Source organism: Lepus europaeus, chromosome 1 (genome assembly GCF_033115175.1).
Source record: "Lepus europaeus isolate LE1 chromosome 1, mLepTim1.pri, whole genome shotgun sequence".
NCBI classification, from domain to species: domain Eukaryota; kingdom Metazoa; phylum Chordata; class Mammalia; order Lagomorpha; family Leporidae; genus Lepus; species Lepus europaeus.
Genome location: NC_084827.1, coordinates 104377386 through 104394389, shown reverse-complemented (window position 1 = coordinate 104394389; position 17004 = coordinate 104377386). Strand labels below are relative to the sequence as shown.

At 42.1% G+C, this 17004-nt stretch overlaps 1 protein-coding gene across 3 annotated transcripts in view; it reads left to right on the top strand.

The window, feature by feature from the left end:
- The window catches only part of DPP4 (dipeptidyl peptidase 4), an 87293-nt gene that overhangs the window by 40718 nt on the left and 29571 nt on the right, over positions 1-17004 (top strand). For all 3 annotated transcript variants that reach the window (XM_062187382.1, XM_062187376.1, XM_062187389.1), the window contains 4 exons: positions 1866-2026; positions 3502-3614; positions 12619-12754; positions 14752-14796. In XM_062187382.1, the coding sequence (XP_062043366.1) occupies positions 1866-2026; positions 3502-3614; positions 12619-12754; positions 14752-14796 (455 nt within the window). The remainder of the gene's footprint in view (positions 1-1865; positions 2027-3501; positions 3615-12618; positions 12755-14751; positions 14797-17004) is intronic.

Sequence of the window (17004 nt, the reverse complement as noted above, 5' to 3'; positions counted from 1 at the left end):
GTTAAGATGCCACCCCACGTGGGACATATTTATCCTACATCAGAGTGCCTAGATTTGAGTCCAACTTTACTTAATGAGAGAGAGAGAGAGAGAGAGAGAGATTGAGACTTCATTACCTAGAGAGAAATTATTGCATTGTTAATATGGAAAACAAAGGTTCTATATTCCACCATAAACACTAATTCAAAACAAAGAACACTTCTTGTATTTGCACTTGCAAGTAGTTTTGAAAAAATCTTGCTCTGTGTCTGTTTTCTGTCATTTCAACTATGTTGCAGACAAAAATCGAGGGGTAACTGATATAAGGAGTGAGACATCAACTCAATATGTGAGGATGCTTTTAAGCAGAAAACTTCGACATGGAGTCCCAAGATCTGAGTGCCAGTTCTCATCTCACTCAGTCTCTCTAAACTTCAGTTTCCTTCTCTGTAATTTGGGCCATGAATGGGGTCATCTAGGGGTCTTTCTGAAGACTAAACTAGATGTGCTCTGTAAATTTTAAATCTCTACTTAAATGTAACTTAACAGGAGAGCAGGCTGCCTTGCTAGGAAGTAGGTTTTCTGCTTCTAGAAATGCTGAGTTAGAGCTAGAAAGGCGCGTGGACTTAAGTCTGACAGCTCTGGATTAATTTTTGGTCCTGTCAATTATTAGGCATGTGATCCTAGGCAAATTTCTTTTCTTTTTAGGCCTGCCTCACTTTGTCCATCTGTAGAATGGGTTATTGTGAGCATTAGCTTAAATAATAGATGTCAGTTCTTATCAATGTTTAGTATATAGTTAGCACTCATCAAATGTCAGCTATTGAAATCATTATCAAATTGTATTATTGTTATTAATTTTACTATGACAAGGAGTGCCACCACTGTTATTATTATTGAAAATGCATTTGGAAGCAACCTGTGAAGAGACCTTCATCAATAGAAAAGTGCTTGGGATATATCAATTTCTAACCCTAAGATTCTAGCTGCTTTTCTTTTGTTTTTCACATTTACACTCACATCATGACATGAGACTTAGAGATTAATAAGGAGTCTCCACCCAATCTACTTGGATCCTTCATCCCTAGTTAGTGAAAGTGGTGCTGACATTTTGAGATACTTGAATGTCCCACACATTGACTCTATAATTAGCATAGGAAGGAGTGACCTTTGCCAGAGTTTGAGAATAAGCCCAACAGTGCACTGGAAAGCAAGACCTTTTCTTTCATTTGCCTATCTCTTTGACCCTTTTCCCTCTCCCATCCTATATACCAGAGGAGGGCGTTAATCCAAGGGAGTCATCAAGTTTGCCCAAGGCTGGGCAAAAGGGATGCTTCTCAGTAGGGGTCTCATGGAGTTCCTTGCCATTCTAAATCCATCCTTCCCACACCTAGTTTGTGCCAAGAGTAGTAAACTCTGGGCACCATATTGGTTTCATAGCCTGGAGCTACACACCACCCACCAGTACCCTGTGGGCTCAGTACAAACTGAGCCCAGTTGGGGAGAGTGTGTTGGCATGTGGACTGTTTGAAAAATTAGAAAGGAGAATCAGCCTCCTGTGTGAAATTTACTTTTAGTATGTTTTGAGGCATAAATTTAGAGGATTATAAGATAAAGAAAAACTGTAGAGCTTATATTAAATATTGCGTGCTAAAATATTCTAAAATGGTCCAACGGGTTACTTATTTTTACAATCCAGATATATCCTTGTAGATTTTATTTTTATTCATTTGTATTACTCTGATTTTGGAAGCCCAGCAAATGCAAAGTGATTCATTAGTTGAACTCTACTGTAATTACTAAAGCTAATGAGAACAATATTTTGAATGCCAAAGCCAATTTATCAGCTATTTCTTGTAAGACAACAATTTATGTCTTTTTTTCAGAGGAAGTCTTTAGTGCCTACTCTGCTCTGTGGTGGTCTCCAAACGGCACTTTTCTAGCATATGCCCAATTCAACGACACCGGAGTCCCACTTATTGAATACTCGTTCTACTCCGATGAGGCATTGCAGTACCCAAAGACTGTGCGGATTCCATATCCTAAGGTCTGTGCTCCTTTTTGTATAGTGTTTCTGTGATTTGATGGGAAGAGAATGGTTTCATGTAATCCCTTCCTGCTAATGAAAATATTGTCAGTCTCTCTTCAACAGCTTGCTGTGATTACTCTTGCTGAAGTCAACAGCATCTGGCAATTTTAAAGTATTTTTATTATCCCAGGAAAGAGTGTGATTTAAGGTTTTTGTAATTTCTCCAAAAACTTTGAGGAATGACAAGCAGTAAAAGATGGGGAAAATGCTTTTGAAAGAGGTAGGGGGGAATGAAAATGTTTGAATGGAAGATAAGAGAGGCTTAATTGAATCAGAAGCTCATCTCATTTGTAGAAGTTGGAATGTGCCCTAGATGAAGTTGAAAAGCTTGGTTATGTATCAGTTTGTATTACTAATTAACAGGATACAGTACATGACTAGTTTTGGTGGTTCTATTATAGACTTGGCACTAATATCAATTTTGCATGTCCTACATTTGTAATAATAGTGGAACGTCTTGGTATGCAAAGCTGATTTTCCCCTCCCAGGATTTGTGTTTATTAAAATTGAAGAGATCTGTTAAGCAGTTTAAGCCAAGGAGAGGGGGATTTAGAAGCAAACCAGGGACTCTTCCTAGTACCATACTAATAATGGCCACAGCACTGTCTGTAGGAAAAAATCTACTAGCAAAGTGTTTTTGCTGTAAGCCATTTGGAAAAAGAGATTTTTATTTTTACCAACTCAATTTGCTTTATGAAGAGCTGCCATTTTAGGAAGAGAGGAAGTAAAAAGAAAAAAAAAGATCAGAGACTAAATATGGAGATGTTTTCTGTGGAATGTTATTTTTTGATGAGCAAAATTGGCAAAAAAAACTCATAAAATGTTCTCACTAAAAATATCATATTATTTCTAACTAATCTGTCAATTGAAGATCTATGTGTATATTTAGAAAGGTTTTATAGGTTTCTGTCATAATATTGACTGTAAAGTTCCAACATAGCGAACCTGAATTTGGAGTGTAAATTGTGGCTTTCTAATTAGCATCATTGGCTCTCGGCTCAGGTACTAATTTTCCTGATGGATTGTGTCTTTGGCAGAACCGAAGGTGTTCTTCATGGTGACAGCCATCAAAGACTTGTCTTGTGGAGTCAGGATATATATGCAAATAATAGAATTGATTTTCAAAGGTTTATCCTTGCTTGCACAAAATGTATATATTATAAACATATCAACATTCATTATTTAAACAGAAGTGCTTTGGACCTTCATACTACATAGATATGCAAATATAACTTTCATATATAAATAAATATATTATATTTCTGCCTGAACATGAAAGGTTATATTGTTCCTTTTATTTTTATTTATTGGTTTGAATGTGTCTGATTGGCATAATTTTATGGCCACAATGCAGATGTTTTTGTGCAGCTTTAAATTTGTACAGCAATGTTACTTTTTTGTCAACACCAATTCTGTGATTGTTTTTTTCCTAGGCAGGAGCTGTGAATCCAACTGTAAGGTTCTTTGTTGTAAATACAGACTCTCTGAGCTCAGTCACCAATGCCACTTCCGTACAAATCACTGCACCTGCTTCCATGCTAATAGGGTAAGACTCTTCACCAGAATTCTTAGGTTCTGAACAGTTTCACACTCCCCAGAAAGAACATTTCCAACAGAATGGCAGCATCTCATTGTGTCACTCAGCCTGGCACTCATTCATTCTTTAATTTAGCAAATCTCTTGAGCCCTTACTTCCTGTCTGGGCACCATTCTAATGGTGGGGGTGCATCCGAAACAGAGCAGCAGCCTTCCCAGTGTCATGAAGCCTGCACTCAGATTAGGGGGGGCAGACAACTGCCAGATAATTAAATAACAATATAAAATGTCAAGTGATAATAGATGTTGTGAAGAAAATCAAAGCAAGGCAAAGGTGATGGACTAACCTGAGAGGACAGAGAGGATCTAAGATTACCAGTGAGCAGTGATGCGAGGAAAGGGTGGGGCCTGGCCACAGGAAAACCTGGGGGAACAGCAAAGGACAACGGAAGAGCCAGTGCAAAGGCACTGCAGAGGGAACATGCACAGGGCCTTTGAGGAGCAGCGATGAGTCCACAGGGCCTGGAGCCTTCTGAGTGAAGAGAATGGTGGGGGATAAGGTCAGACTAGGTCATCTCTAGGCCCGAGTAAGACCTAGAGAAAGCCTAGGGGACAGTGGACTGAATGCAGAAACTGCCAAGGTCATCCTGATCCCCAAGATGTCACTTGCTTAAATAATCCTGGGTAGTTTAAAATTCTCCATTAGGTACCTTCAGCCCCTTGTTTATTTTCCGGCAAAGATGCCGCCATTTTAGTTGCAATGTGTGGCTATCAAGTAGCTCTTTATTCATTTCCATTACTAGTGTTTGTTTTGGTATTGTTTTAAATGAGTACCTACTGAGCAGTCACTCTCTGCCAGGCACAGGGCGTTAGCACATACTTTATCCCTTTACTCTTTATTTTTTTGAAAGAGAGAGAGACAGAAAGACAGAGAGACAGAGACAGAGAGACAGAGACAGAAAAGTTTACTCCCTAAATGGCTGAAACGGCAAAAGCTAGGCTGATCTGAAGTCAGGAGCCAAGAGCTTATTCCTGGTCTCCCACATGGGTGCAGGGGCCCAAAAACTTGGGCCATCTTCTACTGCCTTCCCAGGCCATGGCAAAGGGCAGAATCAGAAGAGGAGCAGCCAGGACTCCAACCAGTGCCCATGTGGGATGCCCGCGCTGCAAGTGGCAGCTTTACCTGCTGAGCCACAGCTCTGGCCCTCACCTACCATTATATACCCACTTCTCAGATGGGAAAATCAGGCCTAGAGGATGACCAAGTAGGAGTCTGCATTCAAGCCTGTCTTTCTGACTTGAAAGAAAGAACTCTCAAACACTCTGCTGTGCACCTCCCTGTGTGGGAATACAGCTGCTGCCCTCAGACTGCTGCATGAGAACAATACAGATGCACCTGTTTTCTCTGGGGTTACATTAACTATCAGACATGCTGTGGACTGCTCTGTGGTCAGTAATTCATTAGCTTGGCTACAAGTAACTACAAACCTGTTCATTCAAGTGCGGGTTGTTGATTATGTGTAAAGTAACAGATTCTTTCTTTTTTTTTTTGATCTGAGTTTGTCCAACAAGTGACACTTTACCCAGTTTCTAAAATCTGTCATTTGGTCCTGCCCAGCTACCTTTTAAACATTGATTAAGTGCCCACTGTTTACATTCCCAAATGTCCATAGGGGGACTTCTGTCCTTCTAGCACTTATTACCAGGTATGATATAAAACAGGCAGATAACTGACCTCAAGAGTGAGAGTACAGTGGCATAAATAACAGGCTGGAGGCATCCTGAGGCGAGGAGATGGGTTTTCCATGATCCCAGGGATCAAAGAAACATCCTGAAGAATGTGCAGATTGAGCAGACAGGGTTCCAGCAGGGCACAGTGAGGGGGGAGGGCACCGAGGTGGATAAACAGAGTGTGGGAAAGTGCAGGTTTTTCCAGGAAAAGCCCAGTAGTGCCTGGTGTGGCCTCTTGGTCTCTAACCAGCATCTGCCTTCAGGGAGGATGAGCCACGAGCACCTGCTATGAAAAACATTCCATTTGGAAGCAGCTTTAGGCCTCACTAGTAGTTCACAAACTTTTTATGCACCCAGAAACCTCTGTTTGAGTGAGACATGATGCAGAAGTGCAGTATCAGAAAACAAATGGAAACATCAATGCCCAGATCTGACAAGCCTGGTTCTTGTCCCCTCTCCTTCCGCCAGGGGTCCTAGGAGATTAGACAAAACCAGGAAGGGGCCCAGAACACAGCCAAAACACCACTGGGCGACACAGAGAACTGAGGCTCAGAGAGCTGAAGTCATTTGCTCAAGGGCACATGGCAAGTTAGTGGGGAACCTGGGAACAGAACAGAGGCCTGCACCTGCCAGACCAGAATATTGGAATACTGGAGTCAAAACATGTTGATCACTTCCTCTGGGCTGAGACTGTTTGGTGTTCTGCTCCAACTCTCATTTATTCCCACAAGCACCCTGTGGTGTCATTTTCACAGCCATTTTACAGGCAGAGAGACGAAGTCTTTCCCACTTAAAAATCATTTTCCAAGGCACAGTTATGTAGTGCTGAGTTCAGAAAGCTTGAAGAATACTAAGGGTTTCTTCTTGCCCTATGTCAATTAATCATTAAGTCTTTTTTCCATGTAGTTCTTTTTTTTAGAGTTTATTTTTATTTATTTGAAATTCAGAGTTACAGAAAGAGGAGAGGCAGAGAGAGAGACAGAGGTCTTCCAATCCGATGGTTCACTCCCAAATTGGCCGCAATGGCCGGAGCTGTGCTGATCCGAAGCCAGGAGCCAGAAGCTTCTTCCAGGTCTCCCATGCAGGTGTTGGGGCCCACGGACTTGGGCCATCTTCTGCTGCTTTCCCAGGCCACAGCAGAGAGCTGGATTGGAAGTGGAGCAGCCAGGTCTCAAGCCGGAGCCAATATGGGATGCTGGCATTGCAGGCAGTGGCTTTATTTGCTATGCCATAATACTAGCCCCCAAAACTTTAGATTGTTTTTTGGGAAAGTGTTCTCATATACAATGCTGCACCATTTTCTGGCCCCATCAAAAGATCCAGGAGGACCGAGACAACCCAGGCAGGCTATATTTCTCAGTAAACAACCTGGCCCCCCGACAGTGTTCCTCACAACTCACTAGTTCCTGGAGTGGGGCCTTTGCCAGGTTCAGGAGCTCTCTTCCTTCTGCGCATGTTCCTCCCACTGATTTTCCCATTAGGCCATGTCCCTTTACCACGCAGATTCCAGCCCCCAGATATTACAAGGGGATGAAGCTGGTATGTGGTTTTGCTAGGCTTTAGCAGTAATGAGTAGGGACAGGGTGAAAGCATTGCTTGTTTGATGGTGCATGGGAGAGATGAGCATCTGGAACACAATTCTAACAACCAGGCCTGCTAGGAACCAGGACAAGCGTCCCTGTCATCCTCACTGATGTTATGCGAACATTATTTAGAGTTATTAAATTGATCATTTGCATTGACTCCTCACAATGCGAATATGAGAGTTCAAAGTGTTTAGAGAAAATAGCATATAATGTAAAATCGTAACTCTCCTGCTTTATTTAGAACAGTGGTTATGTTGATTACTGCAATAAGAGAAGTTCTACAGGGTAGGGACCAATCAGAATAGGGTTTCCAGTGCCAAGCAGGATGTCCATCATGGAGCAAGTGTCCAGCCAATATTTGTAAAATAAATTAATAGATGTGTGGTTGGATGAATGGATAGCTAGGTGATTTTTGTGTAGAAAGAGACTTCACACAGCACCAAGGAGAGTCTTCAAAATGACCTTGCATAGCAATTGTTTTCTGCCTCTTCCCAGCTGTGTGTCCTGAAGCTAGAGGTTTGGAGAAGGCCGGTTCTACTGAGGCGACCCCACCCAACATCTGCTGAATGACTCGGGGCCCATCACACCCACATCATGACATGTTCCAACCTGGATCTTTCTGCTCCTGAGAGACTCAGTAGATAAATCTTACTCTGTCTTGTCTGGACAGCTGATAGCCCTTGGTCAAAAAACAAACAATCCCCCCCCCCAAAAAAAAAAAAAAAAAAACCAGGGGCACCAAGGCCTGAAACTGTCACACAAGAGAGGAGTTAACTGAACTGAGAACCCCTAGAAATTCAGGCCCCTGTGCCCGAATTGGTGCTATTGGTGCAGCATCCTCAGACCTACTCCATCTCACCCCGCCCATTCCTCTTCTCAGCGATCTGTCGGCAGACCAGGGAGGGTTGGCATCCCTGTCAGAGCAGAGGGTGGCACAGAGCCCACGGCCAGCACTGGCTGTACGCCCGCTTCCTTGGGTGATTCACTGAATTAATCACTCCACAGTCTGCAGTTGCTCTGAGTAGCATTTTTCCCTCCAATATTCTCAGTAATATATACCTTACTTTAAATATCGTTAATGCACCAAAGAAACATTTACACAAATTAGAGCCATTAATACCGCCCAAAATTTTTTATTTAATGCCTACTGTTTGCAAGGCAAGGTGCTAGGATAGGCAGTCATTTTATAAGGGAATTTGTCTCTTTTACTGTATTCAGATATGATTTGTTTTATAAAAGTTAGTTTACATACAACTCACCAGGAATAAGTAGATTTAATTGAGTGAGGAATTTTATGCTTCAAAGCAAGAAAATGAAGTTAGCTAGCAATGTTCCCCAAAGGGATGGGTGGAGATTCTAGGATAGGAGCAAGTATGAGTGGGAAATCTGAAGCCAACTTTTGATTTGAATCCTAACCCAAATACTTCCCAGGTGGGTGATCTTGGACAAGTTACTTAACCTGTCTGCAATTCTATTTTCTCTTCTGCAAAACATGAACTCCGCAGTCCATACCTCATAGGGTGGTCATGAGCTTTATGCCAAGCCCTTGGAACAGTTTGGATACATAGTATAATCCACATGGGTGTGAACTCTCACCATGTCCAGAAATTACCTCATTGTTTTCTTAATAAAATGGCCTGTTTCCCCCTTGGAGCTAGAAAAGCCTGTTGAATCCCTGCATCTAGCCTAGGAGAAGCAGTCCAGTCTCATGAAAGGCCCAGCTGCAGGTGCAGTGTCTCTTCCACCTTCCCCCAACCATTCTGTCATGAAAGTCTAGCCTCTGTTTTGCAGAACAAAATCAGCATGTAGTGTGAAAAGCATTGTTGATAATCCTGCTTCTTGGATTCTTTTTGTCTTCAGCAAGGACTTAAGCCTTTCAGTAAAAAGTACTACTGAACCATTGGTTTATATCTTTTTCATGAATCTTTAACATTTCAGAGTGGTATGGCCTTGGCTCAGGGCTGTGATTGAAGAGAAGAATGTTTATGAGATAATCCAAAAAGTACTGCTGGCTGCACTAGTGAGCAGCTTCTGCTGAACACTCACAGAGTGCAGAGTACACACTGGGTCTCAGGGAGTGACAAAGGTAGTGGAGGATCCAGGTTCATTACCCTTTGATCTAGGATGCACGTGAGTTTCCTGGCCAGCTCCCAAAATTTCATTACTCAATGTCTTCAAGTGGGGAAAGTTGCTTTTTTTTTTTTAAGATTAATTTATTTTATTTGAAAGTCCAAGTTACACAAAGAGAGGAGAGGCAGAGAGAGAGAGGTCTTCTATCTGCTGGTTCACTCCCTAGATGGCCATAATGGCCAGAGTTATGCCGATCCGAAGCCAGGAGCTAGGAGTCTCCTCCAGGTCTCCCACACAGGTGCAGGGACCCAAGGACCTGGGCTATTATCCACTGCCCTCCCAGGCCATAGCAGAGAGGTGGATCAGAAGTGGAGCAGCCAGGACACAAACCAGCACCTATATGGGATGCCGGCACTGCAGGCAGCAGCCTTACCTGCTATGCCTTCAGTACTGGTCCCAAAAAGTTGCTTTTATAGTGCTTATTTCTGAACTGGCAGTATAGTTTATGGCTTTTAGTAGATAAAGCTATTTCATATTAATCATAGAAAGATTACTGCCTCAGCTGTCTCCTCCCCACGGGAATGCTGTTTCTGGGGCCTGTCTTCCTACCGTATGCCCAAGGAACCCCCAGAAACTGTACCTGTGATGGGAAAGAGCTATATAAATTTCATCAGATTTTCTAAGGAATTTTTTGATGCTAAAAAGCAAAAACAACTGACATAGAACAGAAAACTGGTACAGAACAGGGTCCATGTGCCAATTCTAACCTGTCACCTGTTATTTTAATTTTCTCTTTTTTTTAAAAAAGATTTTATTTATTGATTTGAGAGGTAGAGTTACAGCAGTAAGAGGGAGAGACAGAGAGAAAGGTCTCTGTCCACTGGTTCACTCCCCAAATGGCTGCAACGACCAGAGCTGGGCCAAATCAAAGCCAAGAGCTAGGAACTTCTGGGTCTCCCACACGGGTGCAGGGGCCTAAGCACTTGGGCCATCCTCCACCCCTTTCCCAGGACATAGCAGAGAGCTGAATCAGAAGAGGAGCAGCCAGGACTCGAACTGGTGTCCATATGTTATGCGGGCACCTACTGCACCACAGCACCGGTCCCTTTAACTTTTTCTTTACTTATTTGGATGGCTCAGAGATTGAGGTAGAGACAAAGGCAGACAGATATCTTCTGTCTGCTTATTTACTCCCCAAATGCTCACAACAGCCAGAGGCAGGCCAGGCTGAAGTCAAGAGCCCAGAAGTCAATCTAGGTCTCCCATGGTGGGGAGAGGGCAGGAACCCAACTACTTGAGCCTTCATCTGCTGCCTCCCGAGGTGCACAGTATCGGAAAACTGGAATCTGGAATGGGAACAGGACTCAAACCCAGGAACTCTGATGTGGGACATTGCCTCCCAAGTAGCGTCTTAATTACTGCACCTAATGCCTGCCCTGTCACCATTTTTGTGTGGTCCACAGTAAGAATGATTCCCACATTTTCAAATGGTTGGGATGATAAGTCAAAAGAACACATTTCATGAAATGTAAATTATATGAAATTCAAACTTCAGCTTTTCATTGGAGAATAGCTCCATTCACTTGTTTAGTATCTCTGACTGCCTCTGTACTACAAAGACAGAGTTGAGTAGTAGAGGAAGAATATGTGAGCCACAAAAATTAAAATATTTAGTCTTGGCTTTTCTGGGAAAGTTTGCCAACCTCTGTTTTAGAAAATTAATTTCAAAACCTTTATCCTCTATCCTGTTTTTCATTTCTCCATCTTCTTTCAAAGGACTTATTACCTGTTCTGGGGCAGATTTATGTGCCTTTCCATCTTCTTATTTAAATCCTCTGCATTGGGCAAATTCAGAAAAGTTCAAGTAGATGAGGCACCCTTGCCTATCAGCACGTGAAGAGGCATTTGCACTTCAGACCTGTGGTCGGGAAGTCTGTGATAATTGCCGTAAGACTGGTGTGGGATAGAAGGACTGGGTTTCCAAGAAAATAGCATGGGCAATGGACATTGAAGCTAAGACCTAAAAGAGCTAGCATATGGCAGTCACTTTGCACTGAAGAACAAAGGTGTACAAAGGTGGCAGCAGAGAAAGCTGTTGGGGTGATCATGAGACTACCACCTGCGAAGACTAGAGAATGACATAGATCCTTAATAACCAAGAAAAAAAAGACGTAAGTGGAAAAGAGTCCTCTCTGGAAATGTGCTTTGCTCTGGGCCTTAGCACCTAAACCTGCACAGAGGCCCTGTGTCCCCTTATGCATAAACACTTTAAGTGCCCTCAGCCATAAAAGTGAAGCTGTGAGGGAACTGAAGGGCTTTATCTAGAAGCTGATTCATCCCAAGTACTCAGTAAGCATTTGTTGTGCAAGAGAGTAAGATAGGACCTGATCTGTGAATTCTAAGGACAGAGTTCCTCGGGGACATGAGTCAGGAGAGGAGCATTTCCTTTTCCTCAATGCTGCATTCCACAGATCTGATGAGAGCCTGTTTTGTGTCAGGCATTTTGCTAGACCTGGCGGATACCCTGTGACCATGATAGTTGTGGACTTGCCTTGAAGACCTTCCAGTCAAACAAGGAGAGCAATGCAAGAAGAGGAGGGGATGGGCACACCAAGTGAAGGAAAGAGCCTGAAAGGGCTTCAGAGCATTTGGTAGTGGGGAGACAACCAAAGAACATGGCAGGGAGGGAGAGGATGGAAAGTCTCTTAAAATCCTTCTGACAACAGAGAGAAGGCTTTGATCAGACATTGGATTAGAGGGATTTAGGAATAGTGATCCAGAATCATACTGAGGAATGAGAGGAAAGCAAAATAAAATAAATAAAAAATGGCATGAAAATAAACTATCCAGACCAAATATGTTAGGAAAGCTAACAGAAAGTAGATTACAAATTCCATGCATTTCTCTATAAATCAGAAGGTGGTTCCAAAAATTCTTAAAGGTATGTGTTTGGGAGGACGCACTGCTAGAGAAATTGCTATTTACATAAATTTGTGCTGAAATGCCACCAGGTTTCTTAATTTCTTCACATGGTTCATGTTTTGACTCTTGAGAAATGTTTTTATAGAATGTAATCTTTGATTTTCAAAGTGTGGAGGTGTGAGTCAATCTTTCCCCATTTAAAAATAAAATTGCAAAAAGGGTCACCTGTAATCTCACCCACGTAGGAAGAATTTTCTGGAGAAGCGTGTCAAATTACTAGAACACACTCAAATCTTGGCTGGTACCACTGGCCTCACAGTATTGTTCCCGCAAGACAGCAGAAAGGAGATGGGAAAATATCACCCTTGACTTCCTGGAACCGTCAAAGGTCAAGTTGAGGACTTGACAAGTCTTGAGTACATAGCTTGAGTCACATACATTAGACCAATGAAGGATGCTGCTGTGGTTTTTCCTTTTGGCTTTAATTTCCATTCAGTAAATTGCACTTTATGCTTGAGAAAATGGTATTAAATGGTTTCATTAACCATTAAAATTCTACTTCCCATTGAGATTGATTTCTTTACACAGGATAAAATGTCTATTTGTACCCAAGTCTGGAAATATTAATATGCTCTCTCTCTTTTGCTCTCTCTCACCCTCTCCTTTGTTCCTCCTTCTCTCACTCTTACCTTTCCTTCCTTCCAGGGATCACTACTTGTGTGACGTGACATGGGTAACGCATGAAAGGATTTCTTTGCAGTGGCTCAGAAGGATTCAGAACTATTCAGTCATGGATATTTGCGACTATGATAGGTCCAGTGGAAGGTGGAATTGCTTAGTGGTAAGACTGAATCAGGATGTTCTGCTTCTAAATCAACATGGGATCAGAGGGCTCAATGAAATCAAGGAGGTTAAAGGTTAAGAAGCAGGAAATAAGGTTTGAATTTCTCTTTGTGACCCTGAGGCAGTGTGGGTAAGCCTTGACTTAACTGTTAGCTAACCAGATAGCCTGTGGTGCTTCTAGTTCACCCTACTCACTGTACTGTTTTAATCATGGCTACTATCAGTTGGGAAGGGGACAGGGGAGGGAGTGGCTGGAAACCGAGAAAATAAAATCTGATGTCATTGTTCACAACATCCAAAAGGGCCAGGGGCTGCAAGCCGAGTTAAGTATGTTTTAATAGAGAAAATCCAGGGAAGGAGAAATGACTGGCTAACTGTATGTGAAATGAAACAAACATCAGGAGGCCACAAGTCCATGGCAACACTGTGACTATTGTTAAGCAGGAAACAGCTTTAGAACTTAAAAAGATAACCCCAAGACTGAGGGGAGGGGGGTGGGCAACACTGAGGCAGAGTCAGTGTTAATCCAGCCTTGAAGGAGGTTTCAGGCCAGAAGGCTGCAAAGTCCAGTCAGCCTGGTAGATCAAAATTAAAGACCTGCTGGGAGTCAGCAGCCTCAGCAGGGGCAAAGTCCGAAAGAGGTTTGCAGGCATCCGTGTCCTTCTCTGACAGTGGAATCTGGGCTGACACATGACTCCTGCTCTGTTTAGACTGGACACAGAGTAGCTTCTTTCCTCAGAGAGCTTAAGCACCCCATATCTTGATTTGTATATTCATTTATTTATGCAACAAACATTGACTGTCTATTACATTCCAAGCTCTGTGTTAAGAGATGGAAATTAAAAAAAAAATTGAGATAGCATGCATATTACCCAAGTGTTTCTGTTATAATAGAGTACCATTATACAAATAAATAATCATGGGTACTATTTATTGAACACCTACTGCATACCATGTGGAGATGGAGCCTCTGCAAGTTTAAGGAGTCTGTGTCCCATGGGACACAGCTAGAATTCAAAATCTACAAAAACCGAGCTCTTTGCTTCCTGTCAATTGAATCATCATAATATTGGAGTATTGTGCCATAAAAAGGTTTAAGCAAAGTACACAGATATTGTAGGACTGAAGAAGGCAGTCAGTCCTACTGGAGGCAGATGAAATGGAGCAAGAAAATGACAGGAGAGAAACAGAGAAGTCTGGCATGAATTGCGTAAGTGGGCAGATAAGGACAAAAAACCTACATAAGCCTAGGGTGATACAAAGACATCAGTGCAAATACCATGGAGCATGCAGTAACTGGAAGTCTGTATACCTCAGGGCTGGAGGAGAGGCACCATACTGAGAACTAAGGGTGGAGACACAGGCTGAGGCCCTGGTGCCATTATGAGGAGTTTGGACTTAACCTTGTAAGAAATGGGAAGATGCTTGAAATTTTACAATAAAAGACTATCATAACAAAATAGAACTGTCTGTCAGCAAATGAGGTCAGCAAGGAGCTGAGCAGGGTGATGAATCAATGGGAACAAGAGTGACAGGAGATCCAGTAATGACCAAGATAAAGTGCTGAGAACATGGACAAACATACCATCATCAGTGGAGAAGCAAAGAAGTGGGCAACAGGGGCTAGAGGGAGGTGAGTGTGAGAAGATGAGGAATATAGAATGATTCCCAGGTCTCTGGTTTAGAGGAATAGGTGCCATTATCAAGGAGAGGAATGCAAGGTTAGGAGCCAGTGGTAGGAATTGAGGAGAGAAGATGAAATTATTTTCAGTTCTGTGCATGTTGAATTTAACACCACTGGAGTTTCCAGGGCAGAACTCTAGGCAAGAGAGGTAAATGATCCTATATAATTACATGAAAAATACTAGCATAAATAAAAGCATATGAATGAAGAGAGTTTTTAAGCTATTTTGTACAGTTTTATTTGTAATACCAGTAAAGTACAGCTTTCATCATTTTCCCTTTGAAACAGTCCTTGTGTTTTTCACTTCCTAGGCACGGCAACACATCGAAATGAGTACTACTGGCTGGGTTGGAAGAGTAAGTGTTATGAGTTATGGGATTTTGCATACTATGGGTCAGCTACTTGGCGCTATTTCATAGCTGAATGTTCCACACTGGGGTCCTATGTTATTTGTTATTAATAGCAGTATTAGTTGACCTATTTCTCAAAATATTTAGAATGTTCCCTTTAGATATCTAGTTACGTAGACCACATAAGCATACTCAGTTGGAAAGAGTAAGGGGACAAGTGAAACACAAGAGCAGAGCAGACAAAACAAAACACATGCTCTAACCAAATTGTAGCTCCTAGTAAGTTAAAAAGCAACCGTTGCTGAAAGGCAGCCAAGATGCCGAATGTGCTCTTTGACCTCATGTTTGAAGTTGTATGCTTTAAAGGCAGAAAACACGGTTTCCATCCACAGTCTTCACAAATACAGAAGGAGATGTAACAACAACCAGCAAAACTCAGCAGCAACTGCATGATGCCGGCTATACACATTTCTATAGAGGAATTTATGCTCTTGTGGGTTCACGCTTTCTAAGGCACCCAGATGCAGAGCTCTCCCCAAGAAAGCATGGAGCCCCTCAGAGACATCTCCTGCTTCTCAGTCTCACTGACTTATATTTTCTTTGTGCAAAATCACCAACCATGTTGCTTCAAGACCAAGGAATGAAACTCCAGCCATCAAGACACATTGAATGAAAGATGAAGAATGAATCTCATCTAATTTTCCTGACTACCTCTATCAATCGCCATTTACGAGGGAAGCCAAGTGACACAAGAACTGTAAAGAGCTCACATCTCTTGGGTCCTGGAGGTGAGGCTCCCAGTTCAGGAAGACAGCCCCCTCCTGCTAGGTCTGGAGCTCTCGTAGCACTCACACGTCCTTTTTCTTCAGGCATTGATTGGGCAGAGGGGAGAGGTTTGCCAACATGAAAAGTGGTTTCCTCCATGGCAAGAGACACGCTACACTTCCTCACGACTCTTTGAAAAAAATATGTTTTTTCCTCTCTGTATTTAACCAGACAGATGCCACTTTTCACACATTTCTACTAGGCACAACTCCATCCAGGGGAAACAGGGAAATGTATTAAAAAGATAAGGCTGTGAACACAGGTCTAGAGAGGGGAATGTGTTTCAGAGCTCTGTAATGAGAACACCAAGTGTACTGCACGCCTCAGCTTGCTCCATAAATGAATTCGCTTTGAATCACTAAATAGAAGAGGGAAGCATTTTTCTTCCTTCCCAAAATGGGAGCTGATAAGAGAGGAAACATCGAGGGTGAAGTGAACCAACAATTTTAAAAGACCATCTTATACCTGCTCCCAAATGTAGCTAGGAAATTGAAATCATAACACGACACACTCCTTTCAGGCTGGGATAGACAATCTCCTACTTAAAATACAATATGTTCTCAGTACTATCTTTTTATTAAACTGCTTAAAAATGGGCAATTTTTTTCTGCATTTCTTAAACTATTTTTTGTAAATTATTGATCATATTTAACAAAATGAGAAGGCTTATAATAAAAATAACTACATAAATGTTTTCATACAAAATATAGGACAGACATTCCTTATGGTGTCTAGTCTAGAAATGGTTAAAGACTGTCTGACTTTCAAAAAGAAATATGTGTAAAAACAGGAAAGAAAAATTTCCCCAAATTACAAACTACCTCCAACCTGAAACAGTCAAAAATAATGTGTCTGTTTCAAGAAATCACATTTGTGACATGGAGGAAAATGTATTTCTTCAAAGAAAGACAAATGGTATTTTCACATACTATAGCCAGAAGTCATAAGTATTCTCCATAGACACCTTATGTCCCAAATAACAGTAGCCACTTCTATTGATCAGGTTTCATATGCAAGCCTCTTTGGTGTGGTCCTTTCACTCCTTCCTCACAAAAACATCACCCATGAGTATGGTCTACTGGTCTTCATTTTATGAATTAATTATTTATTTATCTGAAAGGCAGAGTTACAGAGAGAGAGGGAGAGGCAGAGAATTCTTCTGTCTCCCCAAATGACCACGGTGGTCAGAATTGGGTCAGGCAGAAGCCAGGAGCCACAGGCTTCATCCCAGACTTCATGTGCACTTGGGCCATTTTTCACTGCTTTCCAAGGTGCATCAATAAAGGAGCAGCAGACTTAAACAGGTACCCATTTGGGATGCTAGGATAACAGGTGGCAGCATTACTCACTATGCCACGACACTGGCCCCTTGGTCCTCTAAAGTTTAGG